The 16146-nt window shown below is 35.3% G+C and overlaps 1 protein-coding gene across 1 annotated transcript in view; it reads left to right on the top strand.

Moving 5' to 3' along the window:
* LOC134796030 (transducin beta-like protein 2) overlaps window positions 1–13064 on the top strand; it is a 93548-nt gene extending 80484 nt beyond the window's left edge. The window contains exon 6 of the mRNA XM_063767946.1: window positions 11229–13064. Coding sequence (XP_063624016.1) covers window positions 11229–11443 — 215 coding nt within the window. The 3' untranslated portion in view covers window positions 11444–13064. The remainder of the gene's footprint in view (window positions 1–11228) is intronic.
* The last annotated feature ends 3082 nt before the right edge of the window (window positions 13065–16146 follow it).

Here is a 16146-nt window from a genome sequence, read left to right as displayed (position 1 = left end):
GTCCGGAATGGGGAAAAATAAAATGTCGGACGGGTAAAATTACGTCTAGTGCACAAGCTACTATATACATTTAATGGCGTGCCATATCGGACCGTAAAAACTCGGACTGCCGGACAGTAAAATTCATTGTAGTGCACAATCGCCCTAAATGGCTCTCCACACACTTGATGCATCGCGGAATCGGCAATAACCGATAGAAAAAAGCTGTATGTCCAAACAATCAGAGCAACTAGACTCGGATCGTCTCGGCTGAAGATTGAAATTAAAAACGCAAACTTATTTCCCTGTACTGAACATGCTGTACCTATGCAGAATTTACTGTAGGGGGCCCCGAGCCTTGCACTGCCTAGGGGCCCCGACATGCTTAATCCGGCCCTGGACGTAGGGGAGTTTTTATCAATCATCGTCATCATCATACCACGCAGACGAAGTCGCGAGCACAAGCTAGTTATAAATAAGCAGGATGGAGATCTTAAAAGGTCGAAACCTGTAATTTAAGCCTATGTCACATAAAACCTATGTAAATGTTTACTAATGGAGAGTCAATTTAATTTAATTAGGCTTTTGTACTCAATCGACACGAAATGGATAAAGTATACAATTAATTTTTACTTCCTTATATTTTATCCTTAAGTAGTGCCCTCCATTTTAACCTCTGATATGATTGCGATAGTTTGCAATGAAATACAGCAAAAGTGCTGTATGTAAAGGAATTGATGCTAAATTATTTTATAAACAAAGCTCCGAATTAGCATACGCAACGTATAAGCACGATTAATTGCGCTGTGTCTATATAAACTAAAATTACATTACAAAGCGTATTTATTTTTTTATTTTTATATTCCTCAAATCTAATGGAGCAAAGCTTGTCATGGTCATGGATCATCTCAAAGAGGCTTGTCTGAGGTCACTACTCGTATCTTTTATCTTGTGACGTAAGTAATACGCAATAAAAAACGCTTGGTCAACACATGAACGTTAATATATTATATTTTATGATATTATCTTGAATTTGGCTTCAAATTTGACGCATAATTAACTATTTATTTGGCTGATTTTGTTTACATTCCGACGGCGAGACGAGTTAGAAAATTAACAATTTTGAAAGGCGTATTATGTTGCCAAAACCTGTTATAGTTTCACATAATAAACGAGTGAAAACGACGTTGTGCAACGTTCGACTTTGTCACTAGTTAACGCTTTAGTCAAAAGTAGGTTAGGTGATTCAGGTCTACAAATTAAAAATTCGTTGTGGTCTGTATTAAAATAATCCGTAATTTAATATGCAAGGCGGCACCTCTAAAGTAAAGTACCTACTACCTGGTGCCGGTTTTTCATTGATATTAAATCCAAATTGTTAACGACCGAAAAGGAGCAGTTTGAAAAAGCCATAGGATGTATATTAGTACATTGTGTATTAAGGGCGGGAAATAAGAAATTACGAACGAGTGTCAATTTTAAGCCCGACGCGAAGCGAGGGCTTAAAATGTTCACGAGTTCGGAATTTCTTTACCGCCCGTGGCACACACAATGTTTTTCATCACACTTGTAAGGAAAAAAAGGAGAATTAATAAAAACAAACTTCTGTATAAAACACTTTTCCGCCCTAGGGCGAAAATTTCAATTTCCCGCCCGCAAGCCCTACGTGTAAATAAGTGTTTTTCATCACACTTGCTCGGAAAAGATTTTTTCCGCCCTAGGGCGAAAAATTCAATTTCCCGCCCGCAAGCCCTACGTGTAAATACATCTTTTCCGAGCAAGTGTGATGAAATAGTACATTGTGTATTAAGGGCGGGAAATAAGAAATTACGAACGAGTGTCAATTTTAAGCCCGACGCGAAGCGAGGGCTTAAAATGTTCACGAGTTCGGAATTTCTTTACCGCCCGTGGCACACACAATGTTTTTCATCACACTTGTAAGGAAAAAAAGGAGAATTAATAAAAACAAACTTCTGTATAAAACACTTTTCCGCCCTAGGGCGAAAATTTCAATTTCCCGCCCGCAAGCCCTACGTGTAAATAAGTGTTTTTCATCACACTTGCTCGGAAAAGATTTTTTCCGCCCTAGGGCGAAAAATTCAATTTCCCGCCCGCAAGCCCTACGTGTAAATACATCTTTTCCGAGCAAGTGTGATGAAAAATATATTTTGAACTAGGCTTGACACGCTGCCGCGTGTCTAGATTTCAAATTCGAAGGGTAGGATGACCTGTCATTTCCATATAATTTGTAACCTAAAAACGCCAAATCTCGCAAATTTGTATTGAAATAACAGGTATCATCTTACCCTTCGAGTTTAAAAACATTATAGTTCCTTAGAAAATTTTGAAAAAAAAAAAGTAAATAAATCATTTATTCAGATGAAATAAACCCTATTATACAGATTTTTATTCTTCTGCCAAACTGCAGGGCAAAAAATATGCTAAACCATATCGAGGGTAAACGCATCCATTGATGGCATATCGCGTTCAAGGTGGTCTGACACATCAAGAAAGTTTCTTCTTTCAAGTAGATGCAGCTCACATAGCCCTTGACCGTGTCATATGTAGCGACATTGCGATTGGTCACGATTTTAAGTCACGGCGCAACGACGTAAAAAGGAGAAATATTGATTCATTTCATTTCAAAACTATAAAAGATCAAGTTGAAGTCTACTTTTTTTTAAATCGAAAGAAAAGGACAAGACATGCCTTTAAAGGCGCTGTTACACTGCACATCCCTTCGGGCCTAGTTTCCAGCCAGAAAGGCCTCTACTTCTATCAGGGTTGACGTCGAATATACATAAAATTTATATGTATTTTTCCAGAGCAATTTATACCCAGATTTTCTTAACATTAATTTAGTTTGTCTCATATTTTTCCACAAATTAATTTGCAGAATATTCACGCAAGGACTATGTTTATGTTTTTTCCTTCTAGGACTCTGACTAGTGATCACAACATTAACAAGGAAAAATTGTAAACCTGTATGGGGGGCCCGTTTTTATGTAAAGTTCGTGTGATCTTGAATCTGCGTCATGTTCTTGTAGCCAATCTGAATAATATATTTGAACGCGTCACCGGTTTAAGTTTTGTTTAGCGTAAGAGTGTATTTTTCTTGCATAAGGTCGTCTCGTTCAGTCACGAAAGAAGTTACCAATTTTGGTTGAAGTGCCTAAGTCTATCGAGTGAGACCCAATTTCGTTCCACAGTTCACTGTGGAAGGGACCCCCATTCGACTAAACATAAATGTCGGAGTAGCTCTTAATAGGGCCTAGTTCCCCTTGGCGTTGGAAGTTCAGATGACAAACTTTTTTTTAAATACCTGCGCCGATAGGTTGCCGAATAGATTTAATTTACCTCCTTTAAGAAGCAATCAGGAAAGCAAGATAAGGCGTAAAATAATTTCTTGATTGTGAAATTTTATTAAAGATATTTATGCCCACTTTTGTCCTTTCGTGTCTAAAGACTACATGTGCAAAGTAATTTACGACTCGACTTACCTACAAGAATAGTTACAAAATCCCCCGTGGACAACGATGTCATTACTTAGCAATTTTATTAAGTGAAGTATTTTCCATCACAATCATTATTATAGGTGGTTTTATCATGATACACGTGTACAGTATACATGTTCTAAGTGGATACATACAATACGTAAGTTTTGTGTAAACATGATAAATAATTCTAGATATCGGATCGACTTCCAAGTTTGCGCGAGATGAACGCAGAATAATGTATATACCTATAAAGTAACCTATTTACGGGCTGACTCAAAAGAGCTGGCGCTGAGTCCGTAGACTTTATGAAGATATCGACAGATTAGGACATACCTCGTACAGTCGCCTGTATACCTAATACTTTGCTCAATGAAACACGCAAAATGTCTGATACAGTTTTATTATTAGAGCTATATGACTGTATCATTTCACTTCACTTTCACTTCTTTGTGCATGTTATTACAGGTGACTGTACTTACAGTCAGCAGCAAAAGTAAGTTACTAAGGAAATGGAGTATTCAAAATCATCTGTACACGCTTTTGCTGTCTTATTAATAAGGTCGTGCGCAAAACTTTCTGATCACTTTGCTCGCTTAGCTAATTCTGCTAATTGTACCAGTCCTTACGAATTTACATACATTGTAACTCCTTCACAATAGGAACGATGTATGTCAAAAAACTTAAATTTATATCTTAAAAGTATCAGAGGTTTTTTTTTTATACCTACTCGTAAGCATCGTAACTACTTATTACGAATAATGTTAACGATGTTTATATTCTACGAAATAGGCAAATGTGAAGTACGAAGCACGTAATAATTTATCTCAATATGTAAACAAAACACTCTCGTAAATCTGCGTATGATATCGAGATCGTTACGTAGTATAGTAAGGATAGAGTAAATGCCGAAGTTCGAGCACCGAGCACTCACGACCTCGCACGGCAAAAATAGACCACTTTAATTATAAGTTTTTCAAAATATTAACGTTACTCGCGTGGCGGTGAATATTATAGGCGCAGTTTTTGCATATATATTAAAGTAACGGTTATAAAAAAATAGTACAATATACTACAGCTGAAAGCCTATTCGACTCTCATCAGAATGTCAAGTCATGAACATGTATGTGGTGGAGGACAGAATTTAGTCAATTGGAAATGTTCAGGTCACGTAAAGTAATAAAACTTTGACGAATCAAATAAGCCCGTTTTTCAGGAAATATCAACAAAATGTAACGTACGGCACGAGAATAATATCGTCACTTGTAATATGAATTAACGTAACCGCCAAATGACGATTTTTCGGCAGAAGCCAAAAACTAATATGCAAATTAGAAAAAGTGGTGTAACTTTTTATGTACAAATGTTATTGAAATCGTGTTTATAGCAATTATTTTGATATTGTAAGATCTTTAAACTAAATGAGGTATTAAAAAGGCTGCTACTACAGTTTAGAAAATAGCATGGCGTTTACGTTATTTTTTTTTTTAATAATAGGAGTTACATTAGGGTTTAGTAAAAAAAATTAAGAACTGTTTATGGTATGTCACGGAAAGATACGAATAATTAACGTACGTGACACAGTTTTCAAAATTTAGAGTTACGTTACAAGAAACTAATTATAGCATTTTCAAACTTATTCTCTAGTAATAAGGTCTAAAGTATAATAGTTTCTTCGGTTTGGTAAGTCATGAAATGAATAAAACTGGTTTTTAAGTACGAAACAGTTTTAATAATTGAAACCTCTGTCTTAAAACAAATTAAACATATTAAATATCTTTAATGTTCTGTAATTTTAAAAGAAAATAGAATTAATCCTTACAAAACAATAAAATTTATGAGATCAGCAAAAACACTTAATTTTACTTTCCTACTTTCTACTTCTCTTTACTCCTTTTCCTTGCTTTGCTTTTCCTTTCCTCTTTTTTACAGCATCTGATGCTTTTGCTGCACCTTCAGCTTCCCCTTTCTTCGCTTTCTTATCCCTTCCCTTTTTTATGTTTCCCTTTGTATTATTTTTTCGTCACATTCATCAATTTCCCCCCTTTGGTCTGTTTTTTCAACATCATTAGTTGGATCTTTATCTTGTATTATGTCGTCCAAATAATCAATTTTGTCGACATAAAGGCAGCTGTAAATAATCTTGAACACATTGTTTCGGTATGACCTCGTCGTCACAGAGTTTTTTTAGGTCCTTGTATTTTCTTGTGGAAATTGGCAATCCCTGTTCATAAAGGTTTTGCAGAGCACCACTCAATGCATTATTCGTTACGACCCGTGCATTGGATTGACCTTTTCCCTTCCTCCTCTTTCCTTTTCCTATTTTTGCTGTCCCTAGATCCAATGTTATTTTGAAAGTATCACCGTCGTCCTTCATTGTGTACTTAATTAGCAAAATTCATTAAAGTTTTTTTTTTTTTTTATTGTTGCGATTCTGATGTCTATGAGTCTAAAATTTGGATTTGAAGTCGTTTTTGAAGTAAATACTTGATCGGCTATAATCTCCCTGTTTATGAAGTCTGCGTGGTCCAAGGTATTTACAACATAAGGCCGTGGTGTCTTGCGTGCTGTAAGCATGAAAGTAGGCCATTGTACTGGGCTCCACACACTGAGTTTTCGAACCTCACGTTCTATAACACTATGCATCGAATCCACCGGCATATATGTGTGCCCCGGTAGGAGATAGTTTAATTGCACTGATTGTACATTTTTTGCGTTCTCTAGAAAGTATTTCAATACGGTCAGCATTACTTTGTTTTTATTTTGACCCCAGCAAGAATCTCAATAAATAATTACATATTTTGTTCCTTTTTTGACAACGTCAAGGAGATATTTATATAAACAGGTCCCAATTTCGCAACAGAATCCATTCTGTGTATTGGATTCATACACAGTTAAATTGTAAACAGCATACTTTCTGCTGTAGTATAGCAGCATACTCTGGCCATGTGGGGTATTCAGAACTTTCTGAAGATCGAAACTAGCCATCACTGTCGAGTTATCGTTATACATATAACATATTACGATGTATTTCAGCTGGTTTGTAGCATGCTTTTTTTTCTTTGAGGTGATTTATGTACTCATTAGTCTCTTAAATTAATAATTAAAGTTAAGATAAACTATAATTTTAGTTTCATTTTTGTTTCAATCATGAAAAAAACTTGCTAGAAGCTACATTGAAATATAAATGTTCTCCGCCGAAGCCTTTTCTCAATAGTCAGGTACACTTGTACACTTGTAGCTTGGGTTTTTTTTACAATAGAAGTATGTAATCTCGTTTTAAAGTTTGAAACTTGTCTGATCTAGGTAAATCAATTTAGCGTAAGAGTCAAAATGAGTAACGTAAGAGTCATATCTATAAACAGATGACTCTTACATTAATTAAATTTTTCAACTTTGGACAGTACCTCATACTAGTCAATGCGAAACTAAAAAAACTTGTCGTTACGTTACCCTATAGTAAGTTGTTTATAAAAAATGTGTCATACATTAATTCAAAGTCGCTAAAATTAAAAAAAAATGGTCTGATTTTGGTTAACGTAATCGACTTTTTTTTCAAGGTATCGAAATTTTAATAGCAGTAATCGACAGATAATCAAATTTGCAGTCGAACTGTATACTTAACTCAATTTCGTAATTTTGGCGGTTACATTAATTCATATTACAAGTGACGATATGCATGTAGTTGTAAGTACTTAGATTTACTATAAATATCGCATAGGTACTTAGATTTTGGATATAAATTAATGTAACAAGTAAAAAAAGGTACTTAGATTTTGGATATAAATTAATGTAATAAATAAAAAATGCAAGACTGTTGCATAGGCAATGCAACAATGCCCACATGTCATTATTACTGATTAGTTAGTACCTACTTTATTAATTACCTACAACCCTGAAAACGTAGGAAGTCATAAACCATATGGTAATTTATTAGAAAAGCATTAGGTCGCATCCTTTACTATAAATATCGCATAGGTATAAATAAACCTGTTGTAGGTCATCTATGTTATGGCTCGCACTCGGACTATCGCGTGCTATTGATCAATTCCATTAACGATAAATTATTAAATTCTGATACATATATAGTTTCTAATTTCTATACAAGGTTGCGTTTCTAAATAATATTGTTGTCATGTGCAACATATTATAAACTGAAATAGATGTTGTAACGGTTTGCTATAAAGAAATGAAAGTAAGAAAATAAAGAGTGTCATCACTACGCCAGTGGTGAGGGTTCATGGCGTTAGCCCGGATAGCTATCTCTTAGTTAAAGACGCCGGTTCGTTCCGGCCTTCACCACTGGATAGCTTAGTCACTTTTTCTTTATATGACATCTGTATCAGTTTATATTTTATATATAGTAGTGTGACTAAGGTAAACGTACTGGTGCTCGACGCGGTCCCAGTACATGTCATCTTGTCTTGAAACTTAAGTCATTGTCACTAGACGTGACAGCAAGGTGTCATCTATTGGGCATTAGCATGTCGAGCACGTTTACCTTACCTAATTAAAAAATATTTGATAAAAATAATTTGATTTTTTCCAAAGTCGTGTCCAATACATTAGATTTAGCTCTATTACTTTAACACGTAAACAGTAAGTAATTAACATTACCTACGCTATTAATCCTTCGTGTATTATGGGTTTGCGACTTTGCTAAGTGGTGAATGGTGGTGCCACCTTATAAAACTGATTCGTTATAAATAATTACGTTCATTAGAAAAAAAAAATAGAATAATTCCAACAGATCAGGTATTTAATATAAGTCACTCATAAAACATTAATAACCGTCATTCCATGTGCATCATAAGGATGTCACCCACAAAATTATGACCAAGACTTGTATCGGATTTTTCCCATTAAATTTTCCTAAGTAAATTATTAACCAATTAACTCAGTTCCAGTCGAAGCCCCGGCCAAAATCAATAACGTTTGTATGTATTTTTAACTCTCGAGGCTATAGGAAGACTGCATTTATTGAGCGGGCAGTCAAGGCTCCTTTATCTATACCTACGTCGACGTCGATATCTCATCCTACGTTATCAGGGGTAATATTACAATCGCTTATGAACAATGGCGAGCCGCAGGCTTCGGCAAACCAGTATAAGTAGTACTCTTATGCATTAGAAACAAACTCCACATCATCAAGTTATCACTTACATCTCCACAACTTACTATGAACTCTGTTGAAGTTCTGGACACATTGGGTAATTTCCAAGGCATACTTAACATGGAGAAGCTGATTATTTTAGGCCAAATGACACATGTATGTACTTAAGGTGGGTAACTTCAAAAGCGGGCAACTAAACTAGAAGCACTTTATCTGTAGCAACAGTATGCAAGATGAAGGAGAGTAAGTATGAAGAAGAATACGTAGAAGTATTGCTAAAGTATGAAGTGCTTCTAGTATTATAGATATTTACCATTTTCAAAATTATCCAGATGCAGCTTACCTACTCGGTTTGACACTGAAGTACTTAGTCCTGTTTGTCGGCACTTTCCGGTCTACATGTGGTCGTGAACCTCAATACCTATGACGGAATAAAAAAGAAGAATTCACTTGTATCTCGGAGGTCATGTTACAATGGTTCTCACACTTGATTTCCAAGCATTCGGGTAGCGATTGAAAAAACGGCCAGGACGTGTCGGTATACAATACAATAAACTAAGTACAAAATAAATAAAGACGTCCTTGCCTTGCCGGACGGAAGGGCATAAGCCGTCCTCAGTGTTTGCAATTAGTACACATACGAGCCCACATTATAGTTTTTATGATAATTGTTTTGCGTTCTATTAGCTTGTGTTTTTGTATTGTGTTAATATAGGGGACAAAATGAGTAGTAAATAACATTGTCTAGTAACGTAGTCTATTTATAATTTGATACAAATGTCTGTATAGTTATCATTTTGATGGCCTTTTAAATGCCTGGTTTAGGACTGATTTAGACGGCGTGCGAACTCGCATGCGAGTTTCATTACATTGCGGGTTTTGATCGGTCGGTTGAATTGGACGTAACCCATTGTCCGCAATGTGACTAAAATCGCATGCGAGTTCGCGCGCCGTCTAAATCAGCCCTTAATGTCTTTGATATTTTGGTCGTTGTCTTGGAGTAAGTAGGTAGGTACCTGCTTGTAGTCTATTATTACATTTAACCGTTGCATGGGTTCTTTGTGACAACAACCTGTGATTCTTTGTATTGTATTGACAAACGCCAACCGTGTGAAAACAGATCACGTACTAACTACTATTAAAGAATGGAAAATACATACTCGTATAGAGTTAGGCCAAGAAAAGTCTGCAACGATTTTAATAGCACACGCAGTGCAAGTTAAACGACAAACGTCTATGAAATTATGACGTATAAATAACACTTGCACTGCGTATGCTATCAAAATCGTTGCAGACTTTTCTTGGTGTAACTCTACCATTAGTTTAAATTCTAGCTAAAAAATGTTTGGATAATAAATTCCTTTTTAACGATATAGTTATACAAAGACCGCCTATTGTCTAGGTACCTACCTCTTTTTAGGGTTCCGTATCCAAAGGGTAGAAACGGGACCCTATTACTAAGACTCCGCTGTCCGTCCGTCCGTCCGTCTGTCACCAGGCTGTATCTCATTAACCGTGATAGCTAGAGAGTTCAAATTTTCACAGATGATGTATTTCTGTTGCCGCTATAACAACAAATACTAAAACTACGGAACCCTCGGTGGGCGAGTCCGACTCGCACTTGTCCGGTTTTTATTTTGTATTTTAATATCATATATTAATTTCATGAATGTACACGCCCACAGTATACCTACGTCTGGTTAGGTACCTTACTTCACAATCTAATCTAATTTTGGTTATAATCTTATTCGATTCGTTCTACATTCTCAGAAATCGTCTTCCACCGAAATTCGTTCAAAAACGGTCATCTCTTCGATAAGATTTTGGCCAGAACGCCATTGGTCGATTCGATAGAAACCGTTGGACGACACAGTTGACCTAATGTCTCTTAGCTGCCAAGCGAAAGTTGCTTATTTGAATATTGCTAACGGATTATCTTCGCCTTGTTATGTTTATGACATGTCATGTCCTATGGTCCCATGAAACAAAAGTTACACACACAGTGTTTTCATCGCACTTGCTAGTAAACTATGTCATTACATACATTTATGCCATGATGGACTCCGTTGATTTAGCGGTAGCAGACGTAATGTTTTTTTTTACCTTATGTGTCTGTTTTGGATCTAGAATTTCGTTAGATTTTAATGGGTTATTATTTTTATACTCAACACAAAGTTAAGTTAATTAGGAAGAAAGGTTTAAAATTTAAACTTTAAAATGTTGGTCTCATATCTTTTTCTCTCGAATAAATAACTGGACTAGCTGGAGGTTAACTGGAAGACATCCCTTTTGGGGATAAGTTCGCCTTTGTCTATTGTATTTATATTGTTCTGATTTTAATTTTGACCTGTCCTTTCAGTCCTTTGTACCTACAATATTATTTACATAGGTACATAAATACATTTCACATACCTACCAACTACTTAGTTGCACCTCATGCGTCTTGTGACATTGTAAAAGGCGTAAAACTAATCAATGAATGGCAATCGCGTCTATAAAGTAGCACTTTCAATTACATTTATTGCCTTTTCATAATCGCTAATTTCTAGCCATGCATTACAGATTTAATTACATTGAAAAACCATGGGCTAATCACGCCAGATATGCTTTAATACGTGTTAAGTTTAATATTTCTGTTGCAGGACTAATTAATCACATGAAATTCGACGCGAGCGGGAAGTACCTATTCGTCTGCGGTGAAAAAGTGGTGAGGATACTCCACAACGTATGCGGGTATCAGACTACGGTAGACAGCTGCACGCGTCTGCTGGCCACGAGGCAGACGTCGGCCACTACGGAACGGTTAAATAAAACTATACAAGAATGCAAGGAAACGCTTGCAAAGTTTGGGAAGTAGATCGGCTTTGCCAATATCGCCCTTGATGACGTGTGCCATTGCTGACGAGCATCAGGTGATTCGGATGCCCAGGTTCCCAATTTGATTTGAGAAAGTATCTGAAGGCTGGCTACCACGACTAACCATACTTGTTGGCTACAGTGACAAGATGAATAGCAAAATTTGACAGTTTATTTCTACCACGACTGTGTCACTTAGGTACAGATGTAGTGCATAATTTGTTTTCCATCGTATTTTCTCGGAAACTTTTGTATTTGTCATGCTACTTCAGTGAAATACTTTTTGTACCGAGACTGGCTGAAATAGAAAGACACGTTCGTACGTTTTCGTGAAAATACGATGGAAAATAATTATGCACTACATCTGTGTAAGTAGAAAAGGTAGCAATATAGAAACTACGTCACACTTTCACGAGTTAAACTGGGCCTTAGAACAAGTCTAACCGTGACATCGGAGTGTATTAGTGTGCCTGAGCAGTCGACTCGCCTGTGCTTAAAAAGCAATTGGAATAACGACCCAGTTCTCTTAGTCTATTGCATTTATTGTCACAAAAAGTATTTTTTATATAATTTTATTGGTAAAAAGTGTAGTGTATTGTGTATATTATGTAACTGTATTGATGTTAATTTCTAATTCAAAAACAGGTTTGATCTCAATTGCATTTCATAATTATATTTTGTACTTCTTGGGAATAATTTATGTTTATTTTTTAATTTCTCGAAAACTGGAAGATTTCTTCAAACATTTGAAACTGCTTTGTAATGTGCGGCGACTATATAATTGAATCGAATGATCACGAGAGGCATCATATTTTATTTAAAGTTACAATGAAATTTAAGATCTTCGACCGCAATGACTTGTTTACACAGACAGTTACGGTCATGTCTCTTGTGGTCAGCGAGAAGGTCCTTTTATGTACAACCTACACATATTTTCAACTTTAATGTATTGAAATAAAACTTATTTCGTATTTTTTGTATATGTATTTATCTCTGACAGTCCTTGTCGTACGTATAAGTCGTGAAAAAGTTCCAATATAACATTAATCTGTTTTAAGTACTGTACAAGTGTACAATTATTAAGTATTTTGGCAGACTAAAGACTATTTTTAAATAAAGTTGTTGTTCCTATAATATAAGACCAAAATTACCTACTCTAATTTCTCAATTAGCGTGCAAATGTCTAATAAATATCATGTTTGTATTTGCGAATTGACTTAACTATTAGTACGTTGAATGACTATTACACGCAAATTTCACGGTTGTATAGTTTTATCACTGCACGATTACTGTGCATGAAAAAGCAGATATATAATTATTTACTTGTTTATTTATTTGTTGGTTTTTAAATACCATAAAATTTGAATCTTAATAGTTTTTCAGGGGAACGTAACACTACAGTTTGATCGACTTCATTGTGTATCGAAAATTACCTATAAATGTGTGACTATTTTTTTACACAGGAACCAAAATGTAGCTTATTTTAACTATGTACTGAACCCCTAACATGATTTTGATAGCTTGTACGGTATTGAATATTTTTAAAACGACAACTAATTTTAGTAGCGTTCAGGTTAGTAGGTACTCTTCTGATTTTTGCTGTTCGAAGTAGCAATGTTTTGAGATCTACAACATTATAAAATTTATATTATAAGCAACAAACATTTATGTTATTTATTCTTGTGACCCGAGGCCCAATCACGGGGTTCGGTAGATAAGGCATTTATTTATGGTATACTTCCATCTCGACCAAGTCCTGAAACAGTCATTAAGGAGGTATGAGTCTTGATGTTTCTATTTTCTCAATAAAGTTATTCTAACAATGCATTGATTTTTATTTACGTTAAATACATAAAATCCAATATAATCGCAGTTCAGTTGTTTTTTGCCTACGATGATGAATTCATGATACTTAATTATAATTACCTAACTATTAATAAATGTGTATGCACCTACTATAAATGTAGAAAATAAAACACAGTAGTCATTATGTACCTTTACAGGATTTATTAACGTCATCATCTCTCACAAAAGTGACAACAAGTATACTGAGATACTTCGTGATTTACAAATTAAGTACAGTTTCACAGCTTTTGACAAACACAAAGAGCTTTGACATTAAAATAAACAGTGCGTTTACTCAATTCCTTTAATTTGTTTGATTAGAAAATATTCTTGATGCCAAAATAGTTTCTTTTTTTTTAATTAACAAGTACCTACTCTTCACTATACCAATCTAAATACCTAGAAGTTTGGCTATGGCATAAAAATAATTATTTTCATATGCTTCTGTTACATCTTATATTTTGTACCAATCTGCTGTAGCAACTGTATTTATATTATGATTATCGTAACAACAATTTTGATCTATTTCGTCTTAACATTAAGTGTATATTGTGATTCCTATTAACCTTTTGAACGCCGGACAGCGAAGGAATATGCCGTGCCCCCGCCATGGATCGTGATTATTTAAGCGAAATTGAACTTTACGGAGTCCCGCGTAAGTATCTAATGCATTGGCGAAGCTGTCGGCTGTAGCCGTCGTTGGCATCCTTGGCAAGACTCCGATGACGGCCACAGCCGACTGTGGCGGTCAAAAGGTTAAGAGGACCAACGTTTAGAATAATTCTTAAAAATGCACGTGAGTTACAAGGCAGTGGCGGATGCATTTGTGACGGATGCACTAAGTTTAGCCCCTTCACACCACCTCAATGCTATTCGGTGCAACTAACTTCGTCTATTACTTTTAACTTTGATCTGAATTATTAACTAACCAAGTCTAAAACAGTGTGAAGGAGCAATTAGTTAGAAATAAATTCATTTAGGTGTTGGACGTTTGATATATTTATGTTAAAATCATTTGACATGACCCGAAAAAAATAGCAAGAGGCTAAACCCTGCAAATATTTTTTGGTCAAATATTACATTAAGCGTAAGGTCTGTGTTGACTAATTTGGTTGTTCAATACTAATACGTTATGCATTGTCCAATGTAAAAAAAACCAAATGTCTCAAAATCAAACACCGTGAACATAATAGATAAAGTATGATCAGTTAACGTCAAATAATATAATTATATGTACGAAAAAAGTATATCAAACATTTCACACCTTAAGAAACAACAAAATGGAAATTACAGAGGAATAAAACTTAGTGGAACTTACAGAGGAATAAAACTTACCTCTCATACCCTCAAAATATGGGACAGAATATTGAACCACCGCTTCCTTAAATATGTGTCAATATCCGAAAACCAGTACGGCTTTACTCCTTCGAAGTCTACTATTGATGCCATTCAAGCCATCCGTATCGTTATGGAAAAATACCGGTCAAACCACGAAAACGTACACATGGTTTTTATTGACCTTGAAAAGGCTTTTGACTGGGTTCCAAGAGATCTAGTCTGGAAAGCAATGAGGGCACAAGGAATACCGGAACATTACGTAGCTCTTGTCCAGGACATGTACATTCGGAGTAGTATGAAAGTAAGAAGCTTGGCAGGAGAAAGTAAAACCTTCGAAGTCAAAGTCGGCGTCCATCAAGGTTCCGCCCTGAGCCCTCTACTTTTTAAATGCATATTTTATAATGAAGATATTATTTTATTGGGTGCACTAAGAATTTTTGACGTCACTCCGTCGTTACAACGATTATCAAGAGTAACATCTTTTTTATTACGTACTTTTACGTAATTTACCTAACGTATCTTTTAGTAACGCTCAAATTATTCAAGAGATTCATGGTATAGTTTATTATGCAAAGAGTTATTGATTGACATACGAGTAGAGTGGCGAAACCTAAGATGAAAAAGTGCACGCTAGTTTGACAGCTTAACAGATGGCGCCGTACTGCATCATATGCTATCTGGTCAATGAACTGTCAAAGGTCAAATTTTGACAACCAAAGTTACCGCATAATGTACGGAGCCGTACAGCGCCATCTGTTGTCAAATTCGATACATGATATTGTCTTTAGAGTTTCCTCATATTACACAATTAATAAATCTTTGCCCATTATCAGTGTTATTCTGACATTGCTTGCCGTTCCTTACATAGAAACTCGATCTTACTCACGCGCTAAATCTGACAGAACTCGACTGAGGGGTGAGGTTGACTACATTATTAAGTTATAACAAATATACAATTATACATACATGTACAAGCTGGCTTGTATGATTATTAATAGTATTATAGCCGTAACACGAATAATACTTCCTGAAACTACAGCCTATCACGTTCTATTGTAACATTATTTAGCAGTAGATAACAATGGACAGATAGAAACAAATGAACTTTAAATCATTTAGTACAAAAATAATATTTTAGACAGTTATTTCATTTACTTTTCATATAGTGCTCGGTTCGATTTATATACCTAATCCCTAAATATTTTGCGACTGATTAGTTAATTTTCACTTTCACTTAAAACATAGGTCTTGCAGTATCTATACTATAGAGCAAGGAAAACGGGTACTTTTAATATAAGACGAATGTGTATACTTGTACCTACACACATTAGTATTTAGGTATGCTTATTGGTCGCATTGATATTTTAGTCCAAGAATGTACCAGTTTTTTGCCCTATGTAATACCTTCTTGCCCTATAAGCGCCACAAAGTCGGACATATATTTTGCTAAAGGATAGGTATTTAGATATTTCTATTCTGGAGTATATTAAACTTATATTGGCTGCCTATTACCATCAACTA

The sequence above is a fragment of the Cydia splendana genome, chromosome 13 (assembly GCF_910591565.1).
Source record: "Cydia splendana chromosome 13, ilCydSple1.2, whole genome shotgun sequence".
Classification (NCBI taxonomy): Eukaryota; Metazoa; Arthropoda; class Insecta; order Lepidoptera; family Tortricidae; genus Cydia; species Cydia splendana.
Note: the sequence above shows the minus strand (reverse complement) of the source record. Positions and strands in the feature narration are given on the sequence as shown.